General features: G+C 31.5%; 3 protein-coding genes across 6 annotated transcripts; 2 read left to right on the top strand and 1 right to left on the bottom strand.

Annotated features, from left to right (window-relative positions):
* Positions 1 to 1,456: 1,456 nt before the first annotated feature.
* On the top strand, positions 1,457 to 6,968 carry LOC657756 (glycerol kinase 3). Of its 4 annotated transcripts, XM_008195864.3 has the most exons (12): positions 1,457 to 1,782; positions 1,830 to 2,088; positions 2,142 to 2,356; positions 2,409 to 2,624; positions 2,680 to 2,790; positions 2,847 to 2,946; positions 5,408 to 5,564; positions 5,621 to 5,826; positions 5,879 to 6,016; positions 6,066 to 6,155; positions 6,323 to 6,352; positions 6,635 to 6,968. In XM_008195864.3, the coding sequence occupies exons 1-12, from the start codon at positions 1,708 to 1,710 to the stop codon at positions 6,724 to 6,726; spliced, it is 1,689 nt and encodes a 562-aa protein (XP_008194086.1). In that variant the 5' UTR covers positions 1,457 to 1,707; the 3' UTR covers positions 6,727 to 6,968. The 4 variants fall into 4 exon arrangements, with proteins under 4 accessions (XP_008194086.1, XP_008194091.1, XP_064215994.1 ...); XM_008195869.3 differs by lacking the exon at positions 6,323 to 6,352 and having other exon boundaries at positions 1,458 to 1,782; XM_064359924.1 differs by lacking the exon at positions 6,323 to 6,352 and having other exon boundaries at positions 1,458 to 1,782; positions 6,375 to 6,723.
* Positions 6,969 to 7,797: 829 nt separating this feature from the next.
* On the bottom strand, positions 7,798 to 12,486 carry LOC657838 (phenoloxidase-activating factor 3). Its single transcript, XM_008195882.3, has 7 exons — positions 12,009 to 12,486; positions 11,816 to 11,957; positions 11,423 to 11,758; positions 11,270 to 11,366; positions 8,657 to 8,847; positions 8,499 to 8,597; positions 7,798 to 8,431 (listed from the first exon to the last, which is right to left on the bottom strand). The coding sequence occupies exons 2-7, from the start codon at positions 11,889 to 11,891 to the stop codon at positions 8,118 to 8,120; spliced, it is 1,113 nt and encodes a 370-aa protein (XP_008194104.1). The 5' UTR covers positions 11,892 to 11,957; positions 12,009 to 12,486; the 3' UTR covers positions 7,798 to 8,117.
* Positions 12,487 to 18,989: 6,503 nt separating this feature from the next.
* LOC657919 (phenoloxidase-activating factor 2) lies at positions 18,990 to 20,557 on the top strand. The gene is made up of 2 exons (XM_964345.4): positions 18,990 to 19,356; positions 19,728 to 20,557. Exons 1-2 carry the CDS (start codon positions 19,211 to 19,213, stop codon positions 20,521 to 20,523), a joined length of 942 nt encoding a protein of 313 aa, XP_969438.2. The 5' UTR covers positions 18,990 to 19,210; the 3' UTR covers positions 20,524 to 20,557.
* The last annotated feature ends 424 nt before the right edge of the window (positions 20,558 to 20,981 follow it).

Genomic DNA, 20,981 nt, shown 5'->3' on the forward strand with positions numbered 1-20,981 from the left:
CAGTTTCTTGAACCAGATGATACCATAGGCGTCTCCTCGGTTCTGTCTTTTTCAGGCTGTCGAAGAATTTTGCTCCTTTTTCTTTGAACGGTTGTTTAAATTATTTGTGTTAGGTGTGACTATTACGTGTTAATTACTGTTGTTGGTGGGTGGTGGTTGAAGAAAAAGAAACACGTTTTTCCGAAAGTGTTACCCACAAATTTGAAATACATAAAGTGCACCACTGGTTCAAACATTAATGCAGTTATTAAGTTTTAAATATTTTATCTTTCTCTACCACCTACCATTGAGTTACTGCCGGACATTTTGAACATTGTACAAAACGTGGAATACCCTTATTGTTTTTTTTTTTTGTTTTCTACACTCTCACTGACGTGACGAAACAAAGTCATTTCATTACTTGAATTCAAACAAGTTAGACCATTTATTAGTTTATTATTTTCTGTTGCTATGACACCTTCATATAAATATTGTCTTGTTCCTACTTGTAAAAACACGACAAGTACCACACCTGATAAGTATTTCTTTCCTGTACCAAGAGATAAAAAACTAAGAAAAGAATGGTGTATAGCGATGAAAAGAAACGATAATCAACTCTCTTCTAAAACATCGCTACACTGTTGTGAAGACCACTTCGATGTAAGTAGTGTCGTAATTTGATCTTCCATCTGTTATTTTTCTCTGTGTATGTTCAAACTATAAAATGGCAATAGTTATTAATAATATGAGTGCTAAAACACAAGCTTAAAGTTCGAAGGCTGTCGTTATGCAACGAGCTTATGCGAGTTGCATGACACCCGAAAACCTTAAGCGTTTTCGCATAAGTGTTGGAATTAAAAAGACGTTGCTATAGGAAACATATTTTAAAATAGTGTTTACAATCTAGGATTCAGATATTAAAAAAAAGGCTTAAAATGTTATCAACAAAATTTTTTTTTTATTATAACATGTTGAAGAAAAAATTGCATGCATAGAGAAAAAACAATTTTCTTGACATTGGTGTCGCAAATTCTTATATATTTCGCATTTTCTTTTTACAGATAAAAGCGGATGTAGAAAACTATGTCAAATATAGCTTAGTTGGGGGAAAAATGACGTTGAAGAATGGAGTTTTGCCTCACAAATTTGACTGTCAGACAGAGTTTTTGGAAGCATTCTTACCAGAAACTGATGTTAGTGAATCTCTCGAAAAACCATCATTTGAGTTTGTGTCTTGTGGTATTAGTGCGTCCGAATTGTAATAAATTAGCTCTTTTATATCATTTTTACATTGACCAAAACACTTAAAAATAGGTATAGGTTTTTGCAAACAATGAAAATTTATGGTTTAAGATGATTTATTTACATTTTGTTGTTTTATGGATAGCCAAAATTTAGTTTTTTTTTATAAAATAAACGATCCATTTACATTATAACCACTTATTTTATATTAAGTAGACAGTACAATTGCGCATAGAGTTTCTTATAACTCATAAAATCCGTGGCCATTTTAATTTTTTTGGGCGCCCTCTACTTTTTGTCGCTAGGAGCTTCCCGTTTTACAGTTGGCAGCAGCAACACTGCGTAAAATTTCCAATGTCAGATGTGATGCGAAAGCAAGTGCGGCAAATAAATAACCACAATTTAAAATTAAAATTCTTCGACTATTGTAATACCAACGAATAATTTTGCATATAATGTTAAAACTGTGAGGATATTACGAAAGTCATGTCTGATACAAGAGAAAAATATGGCCCACTAATCGGATCAATAGATGAAGGAACTTCAAGCACAAGGTTTTTGGTAAGAATTTGTATATTACTGTACAGGTTGATTCGATGGTTTGGTAGGTCTTTGCTTCCAAAACAGCAGAGGTATTGACCTATCACCAGGTTAAAATCCCACACATTACTCCAAAGGAGGGATGGTTTGAGCAAGATCCTATGCAGATTTTGAATTCTGTGATAGAGACCATCAATGTAACTTGTGATAACTTAAAGAAACTTAATATTAATTATGAGGATATAGTGGCTACGGGTATTACCAACCAAAGAGAGACCACAATTCTTTGGGACCGCACAACTGGCAAACCATTATATAACGCTTTAGGTAAACATAGAATTTAAATCATGTGTTCCCTTCAAACACTGTTTGAATTAAAGTATGGATGGATATGCGAACTTCAAGCACAGTAGACAGTATTTTGTTAAATGGAAAGAGAAATAAGAATTTTTTACAAAGTATGTGTGGTCTCCCTATCAGCACATACTTTAGTGCTTTAAAAATCAAGTGGTTGATGGATAACGTTGATGGGGTTAAGAAAGCAATGGAGGAGAAAAGATGTCTTTTTGGAACGGTTGACACTTGGTTGATTTGGGTGAGTTTTATCAGTTTTATTCCGATTATTTATTAAATAGCTTTACAATTAGAATCTAACAGGTGGTGTAAAAGGTGGCCTACATATAACTGATGTTACCAATGCTTCAAGAACAATGTTGATGAATATAGAAACACTTAAATGGGATTCTTATTTATGTAAAGTTTTTGACATTCCGATGCACATTTTGCCTGAAATTCGAAGTTCTTCTGAGATATATGGCTACATAACTGATGTTACAGTGTTGGCTGGAATTCCAATTTCGGGGGTAATTTTTGTATATATTTCAGTAAGTATTAAATTATTTATAAATGTTTTCGCAGGTGTTGGGTGATCAACAGGCGGCTTTAGTTGGCCAAATGTGTTTTCACCAAGGTCAAGCCAAAAATACATATGGCACTGGCTGTTTTCTCTTGTATAATACCGGAACTACGGTAATATATATTTTTTATTTTTTGGACAAGAGACTTCATTACTTGTTTTTTTCTAGATGGTTCAGTCAAACCATGGTCTTTTAACAACAGTTGGTTATAAATTAGGCCCTGATAAACCAACTGTTTATGCCTTGGAAGGATCAATTGCTATTGCAGGTGTGTTTATGACACGCTTTCAAATCAGTCAATGTAACTTGTGACTTTGAAATTAAGTTGGCAACACCGAATTTTGCCAATTTAATTTTAAAGTTTAAGGCCGCTGAACAGAAATCTTTTGCAAAGCGTATGCTGCTTTGCATTGAAGTATAGACTTTTATGCAATGTCTTAACCTTTACAGGGTGAAATTAATTTGACACACGAAGCTGAGCTGAGTGTGTTAATAAATTGAATCATGTATAGTTATTACGCGAGACTTAACTTTTTGGACTGACGGACGATTTCTACTAAAAATGAACAAAAATATTTTTGAGACATCAAAATGACAATGATACGTCAAAAGTATAGTAATATATAGATGTGACCAATAATAGATAGCACTGTTATGGCACTCTTAAATGATAAAAATTTAATAATTTCAGTCATTCAGCTATTATAAGATTGTCTAAAAGTCTTTCAGTAAATAAGTTTTCGATATATATAATTTTATCAATAGTATGTCTTAAGGCCAATATCTTTTGTGAAGAACGTTTTGATTGTTTTCAAAATAGTTATTTGCGGTATCGTTATATACGATAAGCGATGGAGAAATAGCTTAAGGAGCCGAAGACGAGTTATGTTATTCATAACGTGTAAATTCATTGGGATACAAATATTATAAAGTTTTATCTACTTCTGTACTTAATATACAATTGTTGGAATTTTTTGGAATAATACTTTAAAAAAATTAACATTGGCTCTCAAATTTCGTATGTTTGGATTTTTAATTTTTATTTAATTTTGGGCCTAGCGTTCTATATTTTCACAAAATTGCTTAAACATCGATTGTGTTAGAATGACATAAGATATATTCTTTTGTGCAGGGATCTTAATAAATTATTTTTCATAATAAGAAACTGTTGGAAAATTCTGCAAAAATTCACATTAATAAAAAATGGTGTAAAGTATTTGAGATCATTATTAGATTTTTGTATACAGCTATAAGACCATTATATTCATTACAAATATTTTACTTGAACTTGAAAGTGAGGATACACATCAAGGTTTTACAATCATGGTACAACATGATTTTTTACACATAAAAACAATTACTGAAAAAAATACCTTTTTTTTAATTTGTAAACACAAACGTACCTTGAATGTTGTTATAGTATGGCGATATAGATATACGAATATTTTTTTCAAATTTTTTTATTAATAATGAAAAACGTAGGCTACAAGTCACGACATGAGTTAAAAATCATGCCAATATAATCTCAAAACTACTCACAAATTAAAAAAATAGATATATCTGAATGAGTGGAAATCGAACATTTATACTTAAATTCCATTTATTTGTAAGAACTTTTTTTATAAACATGCTATTGGAGTCATGACACTTTTCTATTGTAATAAATTGTTTACATAGGCACTTAGGGACCAAGCATTTTGCTGAAAATGTTACTCTTTTGAATATAAACTCTTCTTTCATTCACTGATTTCCTTAATATTAACATAAAAAATATGAAACAGTTTTTTATTGATAATAATAATAATCTAATAATAATAATAATAATGAATGTTTTCACTTTAATCAATTCAACTGTTGTAACATTTTTTTATTGTTTGAAAATTTATTTTCTGCAATTTTTGGCTGTGATATAGGAGCCACACATTTTTGAAATAATTTTTTGACATTATTAATTTAAAAGCATGCGTCTATATTAATAGCTCAATAGGGTTGAGTTCACAACCATATTATGATAATTTCATGCAGTGCTGATTTTCTATGACTACTTCGTTTCCTAGTTTTTTTATTTCGGCGTTTCGGCATAAAACATTATCTCATCAGCTATTATAAAAGTACAAATTGCATTTTTCTAGATATAAGACAAATTAAATTTAGTGTTTTAATGTTTTTGTAAAAAGTAGCTGATGATGGTATGTTTTATACTGAAACGTCCATGAATGTAATAATAAGTAAAGGATCTGGAAGCCAGAATTACGTTAAATAACATCATCATCTTGTTATTCATGTTACTTTTCTTATGTTCCACCATATATTGTTTCGTCTATTGTCCTGACTTTAACAATTATGTAATTTTATATAAAATTAAAGAAACATTTTATTTCATGCTTTTTAAATAGAAAAATTGATTATAATATAATCATATCAGATTTCTAAAAAATATATTCAAAAATGGAAATTAATAAAGTGTAATTTATACAGTAACAGAGCAGTAACATAGATAACAAAAATACCAACATATTTTTTTTTTTGATGTAATATATCAATTTTTGTTTTGTTTGTTTTATGGACATAAGCAGTTTTTGCACCGTTGGCACTTTATTATAGAAAATGAAACTGAATTTTCATAGAATCACACTTTTCGTCCGAATTGTTGGCCAAAATTTATGGTTATTTCTAATAAAATAAATGTTTAGTTAATTGCATTTTTTTAAAAAGAGAATTTATTTAAGGCATTTCGATAAAATGGCTTCAGGACAATTTAATGATTTTGAAAGACTCGAAAGACTCTGGAGACATTGCCGCATCTGCTGACGAAGTGGGTGAAGTTTATTTTGTGCCAGCGTTCTCTGGTCTTTATGCACCTTATTGGCGTAAAGATGCTAGAAGGTTAATCCCAAATAGTCAAAAAAAAATAACCAAATAATCACTAAAAACATTTGTAGTGTTATATGTGGTCTGACTGAGGAAACAAAGCCAGAACATTTAGTCAAAGCTGCTTTAGAAGCAGTCTGTTACCAAGTAAGGGATATTTTAGAAGCAATGGCGTTAGACTGTGGTTACTCTTTATCTAAACTTCTAGTAGACGGTGGTATGACAGCTAATGATTTTTTAATGCAAATGCAAGCTGATTATTGTGGAATTCCTGTGGGTAACAAAGCTGAAAAATTAATCACAACATTTTAATTACTGGGTTGTTTTAGTGCGGCCTACTATGGCTGAAACTACTTGTTTAGGGGCAGCTATCGCAGCTGGAAATGCAAAAGGGGTTGAAGTGTGGGATTTGGATAATATACAACCTGTGCCAAGCGATACATTCTTACCGTCAATTTCTGACAATCGTCAGTGTTACAAATTTTGATTATTTTTTCGTTAAGAATTATGTTTTAGAACGGGATATAAAATATGCACGGTGGAAAATGGCAATTAATCGAAGTTTAGGGTGGGCACAGGATGAGGAAGAAGACAATAGTTTTGAAGGTAGCTATTTGTTTCCTTACTTTCATAGTTTGTCAACGTATAGGTTTACCACTAATTTCATATAAATAATTGTAAGGGTGAAAGCATTATGGGAATAACATATCCGTTGACAAAAAGTTGTATTTATTTGGTACAAGTATTTATTCTAGTCGATTTTTTGTTAACAGAATTATCAGATGTTGATGCCTCTATTACAGGTATTTTATTGTTTCGTTTTAGGTTAGAAAGTTAATTGTTTCAACCTAACATTCATTTGTGTTTGTCCAAATTGAAAGAATGTTTCATTTCATTAGTGGCCTGTTTATGTTAGAGGCATGTTTGGAATAATTGTTTAAAGCTTCTCATCAACCTATATGACACACAGGAATGAACGGGAAACTATAAAAAATGTTTAGTGATATGTGCATGAAAAGCTTAAAACATATAGGTTGATGTCGTGTTCACAGTTTATGGTGCTATTAAGTAATTTGATGTTTAAGATGACAATATGCTAACAACACTGCCAGGAGGACTTTACGTACTTGGAACTATGGTTATGCTACTTGTGGCTGAAATTCTGGAAAAGAAATAGAAAGTTAAATTTTCTTTGTTTTTAAAGTACAAAGAACTGAAACAAGTCAAACTAATAAGAAGAATTTAAGTGTGATTTGTGATTTTTGTTACGGTTGTGCTTTGAGTGAACTATTTGCATTTAAAATCACCTTACTTTGCTGTGATTTTTTTGTTGTGGTTTTTATAGTATTGTTTATGGCTTATGGTAACAAAAGTATTGTGATTTTTATGCGATTGGTAATACATACTTTGGAGCAATAATTTTTGGTTTTTTATTTTTCCTTTTGTCCCAATAATGTGCGCACCAAAAAATAAGGTGCATTTAATATTTTTTTTAATAGATATAATACTGATAACATCAATATATCGTTACATTCAATTCATTGCTAAAACCGAAATATTAAACTTTCCGAAAGGAATATCTAGTAAAATTCTCTGTTCATAAATATTTTTCTCTACAATATTTTCAGCCCATCGTTAAATAAATGAGTAAAGTAGACAATTTTATTTTTGAAACATGTACTTATGATCCTTTGTGATTTTTTTAAGAATTGTCATTGTAAAAATTTACAGTTCATATCTATGACTAAACCACGGACACTTTAATACTAGGATGCAACACTAGGTACAAATAAAACGTCTTTTTTCGCGTTAGTTCGATTAGCATCAACAGATGGCGCAGTTGTAACTAGCCTGTGTAAGTTTTAAGAGCAGTGAAAAAAGTGATTGTATTTAAATAACGCTAAGAACAAGGCAAACAAAAATATATAAGGATATAAAGTATTAACTTCCCAATAGAAAGAGAGAAAGATTATACGAAAAATTTATGGAAAAATATATTAAAACATTTGAACATTTACTCAAAATACAAGGAAAGTGTAAAGAACAAGATTATAGAGAAGTATTTTTTCCTGAAGCCAGCAAGACCATATTATTAAGGGTGAACAATACTTAGGGCAACAAGCGTGTGAACGAATAACTTTAAACTGAATTAATTTGTATTACTGTAGGAGGTTAGTATCAATGACTGTTGTAAAAAAAATAATTCATTTTACAACATTTAAAGGCCATATTAATTGGACACTATCTTTTTTATTGTTAAGTAAAACAGTTTTTGTTTTATTATTTTATAATTACAAATAACGTACATGCCATAAAAACCTTCACCTACTGGTACTAGTTGTTATTAAGAAAAGAACATTTATGAAAATTTAATAGCTATATTTGCTCAGGTACAATTGGATTTGAACTAAAACAGCAAATTTTTACATTTGGTGCTGTACTTTATTAATAACAAATAATCGTTAATGTTTTTCATACGGGAACTAGTCTACTCTGAATATAAGGAAACACAGTACAATATCACATTTTTAAGACAGTTTTTGATAAATAAATACGTATATATTTACACTATGGCTCAATATTGTCCAAAATCCATGACATATATTCTTTTATGTCGGTGTAAATCGCTGGCCGACCATCAATCCCACATTGCGATGGTCCATAGGACACTATACCATCCTGAACATAGCGTTGGGTGTTTCCCACAGAAGTGATATACTGTAAAGGACCTCCACTATCACCGGAACAGGAATCTCGTCCTTTGTAACCCCCGGCACAAATTTGTCCTTTTGAAATTGGCTTAAATTTACCATAGAGTTTCTTACACTCTTTCAAAGGCACGATGGGAATTGAAGCCTTGTTTAGGACCATACTTTTATGACCTGTTAATTAAATAATTATTGTGCAAAAATAATATTGTGCAGTTTTGTGTATTGGAAAAACACTAACCTGTTTCTGTAACTCCCCAACCGGTCACGGTTAAAAATTTTCCTACAAGATTGACGTTTAGGAGAGTTCCGTAGGGCAAGCAAATTGGCTTTACATTGTCTAAAAATTTAAATAAAAAAAAAATAAGAATTTTAGAAAGTAGGATGTTATACACCAACCTAAGTTGAGATTAGCAGGAGTTGCGAGTCTAATCAACCCTATATCGTGCGAATAAGTTGAGGGATTATACCCATTGTGTATTATTATTTTGTCGATTAGGATATCTTGTACAGGAGGTTCACAATTTTGGCCCCTGGGGTCACAATCCTTTTCTGTCTGAATGTCGTATTCGCCCAATCGAATTCCCAATCTGTGGGAAAAATACTAAATAGAAATAGAAAATAGCAAACAAAATAAATAAAATAAATAAATCCTTTTTCAATGGAACATCTTTAATTTTGTTTAAAATTTACTGTGTTCGTTGTTAAAAACGTACAAAAAAATGTCTAAAATTGCCATTTTCAAAAATTATGAATTTCTGAATATCGATTTTTCCATCTATGGACTGAGGTCGTTGTTCCTCTGTTCCCTTCAATTCGATTCGCAGAAATTCGATTGAAAGTAAGTGTTATTGTTGCTTTTTTGACCGTGTAGACACTTTTTATGCCAGAAATTTACTAAACTGGATCAAAAATGGCTTTATTATTATTTGAATTATGCCAGTGAATTTTTTCACACATTTTTCGTCTATAAATGCAATTTTTAAAGCGATTTTGTCAATATGTGATTAAATCAAATCGAAAATGTAGAAATTTTTCAAGCATCTAATCTACGTTTGAACCGAAGAATCAACGAGTCCAGAATTACATTACTTTGCCTTTATCCAGCATTGAAACACTTTTTTTTATTAAGAATTATCTTTTTTTGTCGAACAGTCAAATTTTTTTCAAACAAACTTAAGATTTGGCTGCTCTTGGTCAAATGACTTTGTAGCTTTGTTTAATTAAACGTGGAAGAAATTAACTATTTAGGCCAAAAATGATGTTTTTTTTTATTTCATTTTTTTAATTTCGTTTAAGATCTACAAAGTTCGTTGGCAAAAAGGAAAAAAAAAACAAAAAATTAAAAGCAACGAGATTTAAAACTGCCCACTTTCCGATCGTGCATTCTACAACTCTGTGTGACATGGAAGATAATTAGCTTTGTTTAAAATGCTCCAAGTCCTTTAGCAAATTAGAACAAAATAAAAAATAACTCTAATAGCAAAATGTTCAACTTGTAATAGGTAATACAAACAATTCTTCAATTTTTGAAAAATACAACGATAAAAAGTTTTTCTAACCATGCATTGTACAACTCGGGTGGTAACTTTTACCTGAAGAAAGCATTTGCTTTTAGTTACAATTTTTTAAACAATTAATTATCTATCAATAAAAATATGGAAGTGAAATTAAATGTGAGGGCCTCTTTAGATTCAGAGTGTTAATAAATATAAGGATAAGCTTACAAAATTAATTCAAATGCTTTTAAAAATATATATAAAATAAAATATTAAAAGTTGTTGGTAAAATATTTAAATCTATACGCAACATTAAAGTTTATACAGAGCGTAGGCAAGGTCCTTTCATTCATGCAATATCATAAAAATGAATCATTTTTTACCATATAAGGTCCAGCTCTGTATCCAGTGACTTTCTGAAACTAGGAATTACGAAGGAGCTCTATTATGGAGAAGTATTTTAGTCAATTCAAATTTAGTTTTTTACAAGGAACAAATTCACTTTAATCTAAATTTAATTCCTAAGGTGACTGCATCATACTGTATATTCCGCAATTATTAAAATTTCAAAGATAAGGTTGTTATAAAGGTTTTAAAATACCTGTATCAAAAAAAATTATCTTAACAGGCGAATATAAGAATAGATGCATACAGACACAGAGCTTGGTGTGCGATTTTTAATTAATTGAAAAAAATTGCTATTATAATATTATTTTATTTTTCTTTCTAATACTAAAAAATAATAATTTAATAGAACATTTCAAAGATTTTGCTTAGTTTCATTTCTTTCTGAAATTTAAGCGTTGAGAAGTGGCAATAGCAAATTTTTAGCAGTTTTTGGTATTAAAGCAGACATTTCTTGTTATTTTCTTCTGTGGAATTTTAGGAACTGCTCAAATCTCAATTAACTTAAATGTGTACATTCTTTAATTAACTTAAAAAAATCGCTCTTATAACAATCAAACAATCTACATCTTAAAAATGTACATATTCTCATTAGTTTCTATTTTTTTTAAGCCTAAAAATTCTTGATTTTCTAAACAAAATAGGCCCTTAGTTTAACATTTAAAACGTGATTTTTCGTTTCATTCCTTTGTGAAATGAAGGCGTTGATAGATGGAGATATAACAAGTGCCAGTGGCAACTTTTTAATATTATTTGGTGTTTTTCTTCTGTTGAATTATAGGAACTGCTCAAATCTCTATTGTATGAGAGTGTTACTTAACAAATGTGAAATTTGCCTTTTTTTAAATTTAAAGTCAAAATTTAGTAAGTCGAAAGCCGAACCTTCGATAACTCGAACAGTCGAACTTCGATAAGTCATATTTCTTTATATCTGAACCCTTACCGTTTCAAGAAATCCTGGGCCAAAAATTTCTCCTTTAAAACATTTTTTAAATTAAAAATAGTTTTCGCAGTGTACCAGTTACTGCTTATCAAAACATAAGATTTTTTAGTTATTTTTGGTAATTGTATTTTCGATAACTGTACCCTTGATTTTTTTGTGACTTACACAGAAGTTTCATCCAGGCAGTGTGCAGCAGTCAGGACATATCTCTCGTTAATTAAACTGCCACCACACTTAAAATCCCCATCTTCAGCGGAATCTCCTATAAAAAATTGCAGATGAGCTCAATTTTCTGGTCAAGTCCTTGTAAATACTTGCCTGTTTTGTACGCAATTAACGCCATCCAGGGAAACTCTCGTGGACTTGTCCGTCCTCCTTCAGTTATTCGCGTGCTATGGGAAATGGGTCCACAACTATCAACAGGCAGCAAATGGAAATTTTCATGACTAGTTATAAAATCTCCACCAGAAACCACACCACGGTCTAACTGTCTACAACAAACTTTCGGGGTCTCACGATTCACGAAGCCGCAAAGATTTTGTTTCATTTTTGGAATGAGAGTCGGAGGACGTGGCTTTGAATTTAGCAAATTTACGTAATATGGACATTTCCAAACGTCTATGCAAGTGCCACCTCGGGAACTGCGACAAGAATCTAAAAATATTTATTTGTTGTTTTTTTTTCAATGATACTTTAATAAAAAATACTCACTAATCTGAATTCGACCTTGTGTCGCAGTTGTAAAAAAAGCACTCAGAAAAAACGCACAAAAACTGGAAGTTTTCATACTGATCGGATCACGTCTACAGTGGAATAAAGCTTTTTGGGTAGTGACTCAAGATATGGAGACTACCTGAGATAGAAGGTTTAAATCACCGGCTTAAGTCTTAATTGTTTTACGAACCTGGAGGCACAATACTAGTATTCCGTTTTTATCTCGGTTTGTTTTAAAAATTTTAGTAAAAATAGCAAAATTCAAAGTATGAATTAAAAAATGTTAGCGGTGGTGTTGTTAACGTAAAATAGAAAATAAAAATATTAGTCATTTAAAGCCTATTTGTCCCACCACTACCAAAAGTTTAGGGTTGATTTGGAAATTCCGTCTTCAGAATTACCAGCAACTATGAGTACAAAGGAAGATATTTCAAAATCTCTTTTTCTATAGAATTGAATTTCATTTTTTCTAAATGGAGTCGTGTCTAAAAATTCAGGCCTTACAAGCAATCCTAGTTACAGAAATAATTGTGGAATTACATAATTATTACATTTATGAAATGTTGAATCCAATGTCTGCACACAAGTTCCAATTTATACCAAAAAAATACTTTATAGCAAAGTTTTTTATCGCTAAAATTAAAGTGTCATTGTCACTATATTTCGCAATCTTCCTCAACCACAATTTAAAAAATTCCTGACTCAGCAGGACTGCTGTATGTCGATGAAAGTTACTTTGTATTAAATCCTACCCCCTACTAGTTAAGGTTTATCATTTCTTTGAACTCTGCATGGTTATCTTTACTACCATGAATTCGAATCACTTGGGGTTGGGTATTTGTAATTTATTGTCAAATATGAAAACTCTGGTGTTAGTTATTTTTTCATTGTTACAATGACATGATTTTTTTATGCGAAAAGAACATAATTGAGTCTGAAGTGAAATAAACCTTTTTGGAAGTAACTAAAAAATTGAACTCGTATATTCTTATTTTTATAACACATACTGGCTACATTTTCCTTTAACATTTTCTGTTCATTATCCAATATTTGGTGTTTCTGCTTAAAATAAATAATCTTTTGCATTTAGTATACAGGGTGATTCAGACTTGCGAATAGTTTAAACTTAAAGAATAAAATAAACCATTCTTTCAGCTGGACATAAAAATAAATACAGATTTTTTCAAACAAAGTTTAATAATTTTTTTAGTTTGTTATTTTTTTATTTATTTAATTTATTTCCGCTAAATAAATTAAAAAATAACATACTTGATGAGAACGGTCAGGTCAGGTCAAAGATGTAACCTTGAAAGAATTATATCTGGTGCAATAGGTCTCAAACAATTTTTTCTTATCGGAGCTTTAAACTCAATTCAATTACCGCTTTAGATTTTCACCATCAAGAAGAATGCCATTGTTTTGGGACACACGACACTGTTTTTAGACATGATTTTTGAATCTGGGAGACCTTTGATTTTGATTTAAAGACATGTAGGTCTTGTAGTTTAGTGATCGATGCTTCCTAGAGAGAACACTGTCAACTTTATCATTGACTTTTCAAGAGAGTTCAACTTTACCTATACCTTGATATTATATTTCTTGGATGTTTTACTTTTTCAACAAAGTGACAAACATTAGAGATCCTGTGTGTCTACGTGCAACTTAAATATCCTTTTTCTTTTGTTTTGAGTAACTTACTCAGTTTGTGCTTATGTAAGATTAGCAACACACTATTGATTCTGAAAATAAACAAATTAACCACACTTTAGCACCAGTTATTAGCAGACAGCAATAGTAAATTATTACAAACAACAATGAAAAAATGACTAACACTAAAATTTTGTACTTTACAAGAAACTGCATAGCGAAAATTCAAGGTTTAGTTATTTGCATTTGTGGTAATAAAGATTAGCAAAGGGTTCAAAGAATCAATAAACCGTAGGTAGCAGGTAGTAAATAAGTGGTTTCAACTTTCCTCGAATTACCCACAGCATGTCCTGCTGAGTGGGGAATTTTCTAATATGGACACGAATGTTAAACTTTCTCAAAACAAATCTTTCTGATAATACAAGTATTTAAGTCCAACATATGAATACGACACGCATGCAATAAATAATACGTGTATTATTTTTTATTTAAAGTAGTAAAAAAATTTGGTAACAAAAATAAAAGAATCCCAAGAAAATTACATTGATCTAGAGTTTTTTTCTAGGTCTACTTTGGGTATTATTTTACTCACTTTTTTAAGCTTTAAATCATGAAATCGTATTCCAATGGAAAAAATATAATTTTCTCATTTTATAAAACAGACAAAAGTGTGAAATCAAGGTTTAGGTGATGTCTACCTTCAGAAACAATGAGTGTGATTGTTTTTAAAAATGAAGTTTTAGTTTTAGAATTCCAATCTCGTTTCAAAATTGCTACCTAACATAAAAAACTAATAATAAAAATCATTACTGCAATTATTATTTTATGCATGTTTTACGGGTAATGTGTGAATTTGGCTAGTTTCTAAATTAGCTGATTACCCAGTTTTAATGAAAATAGCGGCTATAGTTTACAGCTAGCTAAGAATCTTGGCTAATTTATTTGAAAGAAAAAATAGCTGGCGGTATAATGGCCAATATACCAATATACCTTGTAACAAAAAATATCCAATTCTTTAGCATTAAAAAAATTAAATCGACTTGCTTGAGGATTTTTTTGAAAAATAACTCATAACAAAGATATGAATTTTGTGCGTTACTTTTGGTTCAGTCTTTAGTCTATGAAATGGATAAATTTATTTCATTTCTCCCTTTAGTTAATATTTTTTTTAACTGTTTTTTAATTGCTTCATTTTAATCAAAATTTTTCTTACAAACACTCTCAAACATTAAATAACAACAACATAGCCGTTTATAGCGTACAAATAAATTTTATTTATTAGAGGGTTCTCGCCTTAAAATCCACAAACATTTTTTTTATTGTTTTAGGTAATCTTGAAAAAACTAATGACGCATTAATCTACATAATTTAAGAACCCCTGAATTATTGACCTCTGTGTACAGAACGAAAAATAATTTAATAATAATAATAATAATAATAATAATAATAATAATAATAATCTTTATTGTCCAACGAGGTTATCAGTTACAGGACAAAAATAAATATTGTTACAAAAAATAAGAAATTATAGATGCAGGTATTCTTACACTAAAAATAACGAAAATTAATATAAATTTAAAATGTAATAATACAAATAATAGACTTAATCTAATTTAATCCCATTTATGATTGGCCAGACTGCATATTATGAAGAGTGGTGAACGACGCAAAATGTTAGTTCTAGGTGTTGGGAGCCGGAACATAATTTCATATCTTGAACATATGCGTGGGACATTGAACGGAATCTGAGCCAATAAGTTAGAGCAGTCGATCCTATTGCTGAGTAATTTATCTAAAAAATTGAGACAAATGTGCTCTCTTCTAATGTTAAGTGCAACTATGTTATGTCTTGCAAGCAGCTCGTCTTGGCTGGTGCCCACTTCTGGATAAGTTCCATCCAGTTTAAACGACAAAAATTTCAAAAATCTGCGGTGGATTGAGTCTAGGAGTATAGAGTGAGAGATATAAATTGGAAACCATATTAGACATGCGTATTCAATTTTACTTAAGACAAAAGCATAATAGAGATTTTTTAACAGTACAACATCAGAAAAATATTTACCCATACGCATAACAAAACCTAACGACTTGAAGGCGGAATTACGAACATTTCCGACATGGATAATGAATGTCATAGCTGAGTCAAAAGTTATACCGAGATCTTTAATGGCATCCTTTTTTTCAAGGGCAAAATTGTTAATAGAATATGAAGATGGAAAAGGAGAACGACATCGAGAGAAAGAAACTGTGCAACATTTACTAATATTTAAATGTAATTTATATTTGTTACACCAGTCTGCAATTTTACTTAAGTTCAGTTGTAACAAGTCAGCATCATTTTGATTTGTGATAGAATTAAATATTTTTAAATCATCCGCATACGCAAGAACAGGACAGGATAAAGACAGTAACAAATCATTAATAAACAGAATAAATAAAAGTGGCCCCAAATTTGATCCTTGAGGGACTCCAGATTTCACACAGTAATTGAAAGAAGAAAAACCATTAAAGGAAACATAGGAAACTCTATTTGATAGGTATGATTGAAGGAGGAGAAGGGAAGAAGAAGAAAAGCCGAAGAAAGTTAACTTATGAAGCAGGATATCATGACTAACTGAATCAAAGGCTTTAGTAAAATCGGTGTATATCACATCTACCTGACGACCAGAATCCAAGTTGGTTGCAATGTACTGTGTAATAAGCGCGAGATTCGTAACCGTTGAGCGCCCCTTAACGAAGCCATGTTGATCCGGAGAGATGAAATTTTTTACGCTATAATAGATATCCTGATACAAACACTGCTCAAAGACTTTAGCAAAATTAGAAAGTATAGAAATCTGTCGATAGTTACAAATAATAGCATTGTCCCCTTTTTTGAAAACTGGACATACCCTAGCTCGCTTCCATAATTCGGGAAAAGTAGATGTATTAATTGCAAGATTGAATATCCTTGTTAACGGCTGAGCGAAAACATCGCTACAATCACGAACAATAAAAGAAGGAATCAGGTCATCACCGGCAGTAAATTTGTTTGAAAGCTTTTTCATAATAGAAACAGTTTGATCCAAAGATATTGAAGAAAACTGGAAATTTAAACCCCAGTTACATGTTTCAGGAAAGAGTAAATTTTCCTCCATATTTATGAGTGCAGCCGAAGAAAAAAAATGAGCAAAGCCATTAACAATACTTTGAGGATCAGCAAAGTCAGAAGATTTATCTTCAGTAAAAATTCTTCCTGGTATACGAGAACAACCTCTCTTTTGATTTAAAAATTTCCAGATGTCGGAAGAATTGGAATTTATATTTGTTTCCATATGGCTGACATAAGATTGATAAGCAATCGAGATTTGTTTCTTAGTTAGACTACGTAATCGTTTAAATTCGTTATAATAAAACATAATATTTCTATTACTTTGTAGCCATTTTTTCCTAAAGTACCTTTTGGTCTTAAGATTGTATTTAATTTCAGGAGTAAACCATATCGGATAACTAGACTTTTGTCTACGTTTTTTCGGAACATACAAATCAAATAGTTGATAGATAACCGAGTAAAATGACTCAATAGCTTCATTGACATTGGAAAAGTCATTTAGAAAAGACCAGTTGATATCACAAAATGCATTATATAATAAAGGAAAATTAGCTTTGTGAAAGTTATAGACTAAGCTATTGTTACAAGGAAAAGAAGGATAATTTAGGTTTTTTGTTACTTGTAGAGAGATAGATATTGAAGGATGATGGAAATCTTCGAACACTAATGGAAAGTCACACTTAGTGACGTTTAGGTTCATCTCACTGGAAGAAAATACAAGATCCAAAAGATTGTTGTTAGGGTTCATTACTGAGTTATGCTGAATAGCGTCAAGGACATTTATGAAGTTGTGAAAAACCTGCGATTTTCGTGATTCGTTTGTTTTCCCGAAATCAGGTAGGTTAAAGTCACCAAACAAAATAAACTGACGGCCCAAAATAAGTTGTTCTAATCCAGCGGTAAATAGATCAAGCTCATTTGCCGTGACATTTGGTGGTATATAGATAACTCCTAGAGTCACACTTTGCATATTTATAAGACATTTACACAAGACAATATCAATTAAAGGCACAACGGCAGAAAGTTCAGAAGTATTAATTCGGGAGAAAGTAATATTATTTTTGATAGCGAGTAGAACACCACCTCCCTTCGACAGTTTAACCAGAGAAAACTTACGATCACAACGAATCACATTATATTGATCGGGTAGTAATTCAGAATCAAAGACAGAATCACTTAGCCAGGTTTCCGTGACGCAAATAATATCATAATGTAAATCCAAACAATTAGAAAAAAAATGATCCGTTTTAGAATTCAAACCTCTGACGTTCTGATAATAGATTTCAAATTGACCTGATATGGTGTTGGACAAATTTAGTTTTCCGAATGGGACTGATTAATTATGGTGGGAACACCATTACGATATATTATTTTTAAATTCTCCTCACCATTTTGTAGCCGCATAAGTAACTCCTGTTTCACCGTTTTGTATAATTCAATTTGTCGAGGAGTTCGGTCATAAGAGAATGCCAACGCTGAAAATTTTTGTAAACCTTTCAGTTTTTTCACATTTCTAATGACATTCTGAACTAAATTAGCAGAAAACAGATTAACCTTTATTGGACGTGATCGAACTGTATTGGAAGCATCATATTTTCCCAACCTAACCGGCTTGATTTGTTGAGTTGCTGATGAGCCCAAATTGTTCAATATATCCGAGATCAAGGTACAGTCTAAGTCAGATTGTTCTTTCTTGGACGAACCAGCTTCCGTTACACCATAAATAAGTAAGTTAGAAGACCTTTTATTTCTTTCAGATATTTCAGAAATAATTTCTTCCATGACCATAGGAGAGAGTGAAGTATTAGAACTAACCGGGTTAGAAATGTTTTCAATCTTGTCGTTTAACTTATTGATCTCTTGTTTCAAGTCAGTAACTAGCGAGAGAATTTTTGGAAGCTGATGCAACCCCTGTTCACAGTCCATACAAATATATTTAAATCTACGCTTAGAATTTGGCCTTAACTCAAAACACTTAATTTCAGCAGCCGAGAGATCTGAGCAATTTACATGTACCGGTCTTTCACAACCATCGCATTTGATAAATGATTTAGTTTGATTTTCATTGACCGGATCTTTACATTTTAAACAAGAAAAAGGCATTTTGAAAAATTAAATGCTAAATAAATAAATAATTCAAATAATCAAGAGTAAGAAAAAGTAAGAAAAAGTGAAGATAAACTGAAGATATCTGACGAGCAGCACGATAATCAATCGTTTGAAACCGATAAACTAAATTCAACTAAATTACCTTCGTTGTAGTACTCAAGATGACATAAGAAATCACTGTTACATCAAATGATGCACAAAAAAATAAGCAATACACTGATGTAAAATGCACTAATTAACTCAATTTATTACTTCAAAAATGTGAGACCAAATGCACTGCTAAACTTTTACAGTGTTCTCGCAAGAGAGTCTCGCTATATTTAATAAGCGCAAAATTAAAATAAACAAACCAGGAAAACAGAAATTTAACAGAGACTTGGATTAACTTTCTCTATTATCGATTTTACCCCTCTTCCAGGTAATAATGCCGACGGGATTTCCAAAACAACCCTTAACTCTTAGGTAGTGGTGGGGCAAATAAGCTTTAAATATTCGGAGTAATATTTTTATTTTTCATTTTACGTTGAACCGTTAACTACAACAGTATGGCAAAAATTTTCAAATTTTTACTGTGCTTAATGTTCCTCGTGAAATTTTCACAAGCCAAAAACTGTACTTGTGTGCCTTTTTACCAGTGCTCAGATGACGAAAGTGAAATCATCTCCGATGGTCGCGGCCTAATTGAAGTTCGGTAAGTTTTTATTAACAATTTATTATTATTGTAACAAAAAAATAAATAAGGGCTAGAGTCAGGAGTACAAAAAACTAAGTCTATTCAACTGTATTTTACAAATGGTAAAGTAAATTTTGGTGTAATTTTTAGGTTTAAATACCACTGAAAATTAATCTTATTACGTTTCATTGCTTTATTTTAAAGTGAAAAATATTTACAATCTTATGCATTTTGATTTTTCTCTTTTTACGAGCCTCAATTACTTCTGTTTATTTCACTAACTGATCTGATTTGAGTCTTTACTAAAAAAAATACAGAAATACATTTATTTTCATGGACGTTATCTGAGTTGAAACATTGTTGATATTAATTTTTTTGTTTTTTTTCAGAAAATCTCGTCAGTGTGATGGAGTTTTCGAAGTTTGTTGCAACTCCACAATGGCCACCAGCACCACCACCGCTCCCACAAAACCGCCAAAAGGTTGCGGCTTCCAAAACCCAGACATTTTCCCATGGTCTTCTTCCCTTCTCTACAAACAATACCCAAACTTTGTACCATCCTACAAGTGTCGTATTTCCCTCATCCATGAAAGAGTGGCCATCACAGCAGCCCACTGTCTTCAAGAAAAAGGATACTACCAGGTCAGAATCAGCAGTGCTATCCGATCCGTTGCCCACATGGTCCTGCACCCACATTTCAAACTTGCCACTTTGCAAAACGACATCGCTCTTTTATTCCTCAACAAGCCGTTCAAAGTGGAAAAAATCGGGACTGTCTGTATTCCGCCCCCAGGTTCAGTTTTGGACAATTTGAATTGTTCTTCAGCGACAGCTATGAAGGAGAATCAGACCAGTTTGAAAGTTGTTCGTTTGCCGATGGTTTCGAGGGATTCCTGCGTGGGGTCGTTGAGGCAGAGCAGATTGGGGGAGTTTTTCCAGTTGCATCAGTCTTTTGTTTGTGCTGGGGGAAACGATGAGGATACTTGTGGGGGAGATGGGGGGAGTCCGTTGATTTGTCCCATTCCTGGACTTCCGGGAAGGTACCAACAAGCTGGGATAGTGTCCTGGGGCATCGGCTGTGGGGGGAATCTACCGGGGGTTTACGTAAATTTGGCGTACTTTAGGGAGTGGATTGATGAAGTTATGACGCAAAATAAATTTGACATCAATTCGTATAGGTTTTAAAGTGTTATTTCCATGTATTGCTTTGTAAATAAATATTGTTTTTTGGATCTACGTGTTTTTTTTGCTTTACCAGCTAGCACCAAAAATTAATACAGGATGATGAAATTAGTAATAAAATACTTATATCTCAAAAAGAGATGTAATTCAGCACCATTTTGCGTGTTTTGTAGCTTTTTTAACGAGTGATTAAAATCTAACACTGCTTAAAATCGAAAATCTAGGAATTTTATTGGTTATTGCTATCGGAACAACAATTAACGGCCTTTAAATTTTAACGACTTTTTACAGAATAGGCGCTAAGGTCGGTTAAATTAGGTGAAAGTTGCAAATTTTTATGCTGAACAATTTTTTGCAAGAAAATTTGACCTTTTTTAGTTTTTGCATTTAAAAAAAAAAACGGTAATTTAAAATTTTTGTTTTTATTTTTTTAAGCGAAAACCAAAAGAACGTTTTTAACT

This window comes from Tribolium castaneum, chromosome 1, assembly GCF_031307605.1.
Source record: "Tribolium castaneum strain GA2 chromosome 1, icTriCast1.1, whole genome shotgun sequence".
NCBI lineage: Eukaryota > Metazoa > Arthropoda > Insecta > Coleoptera > Tenebrionidae > Tribolium > Tribolium castaneum.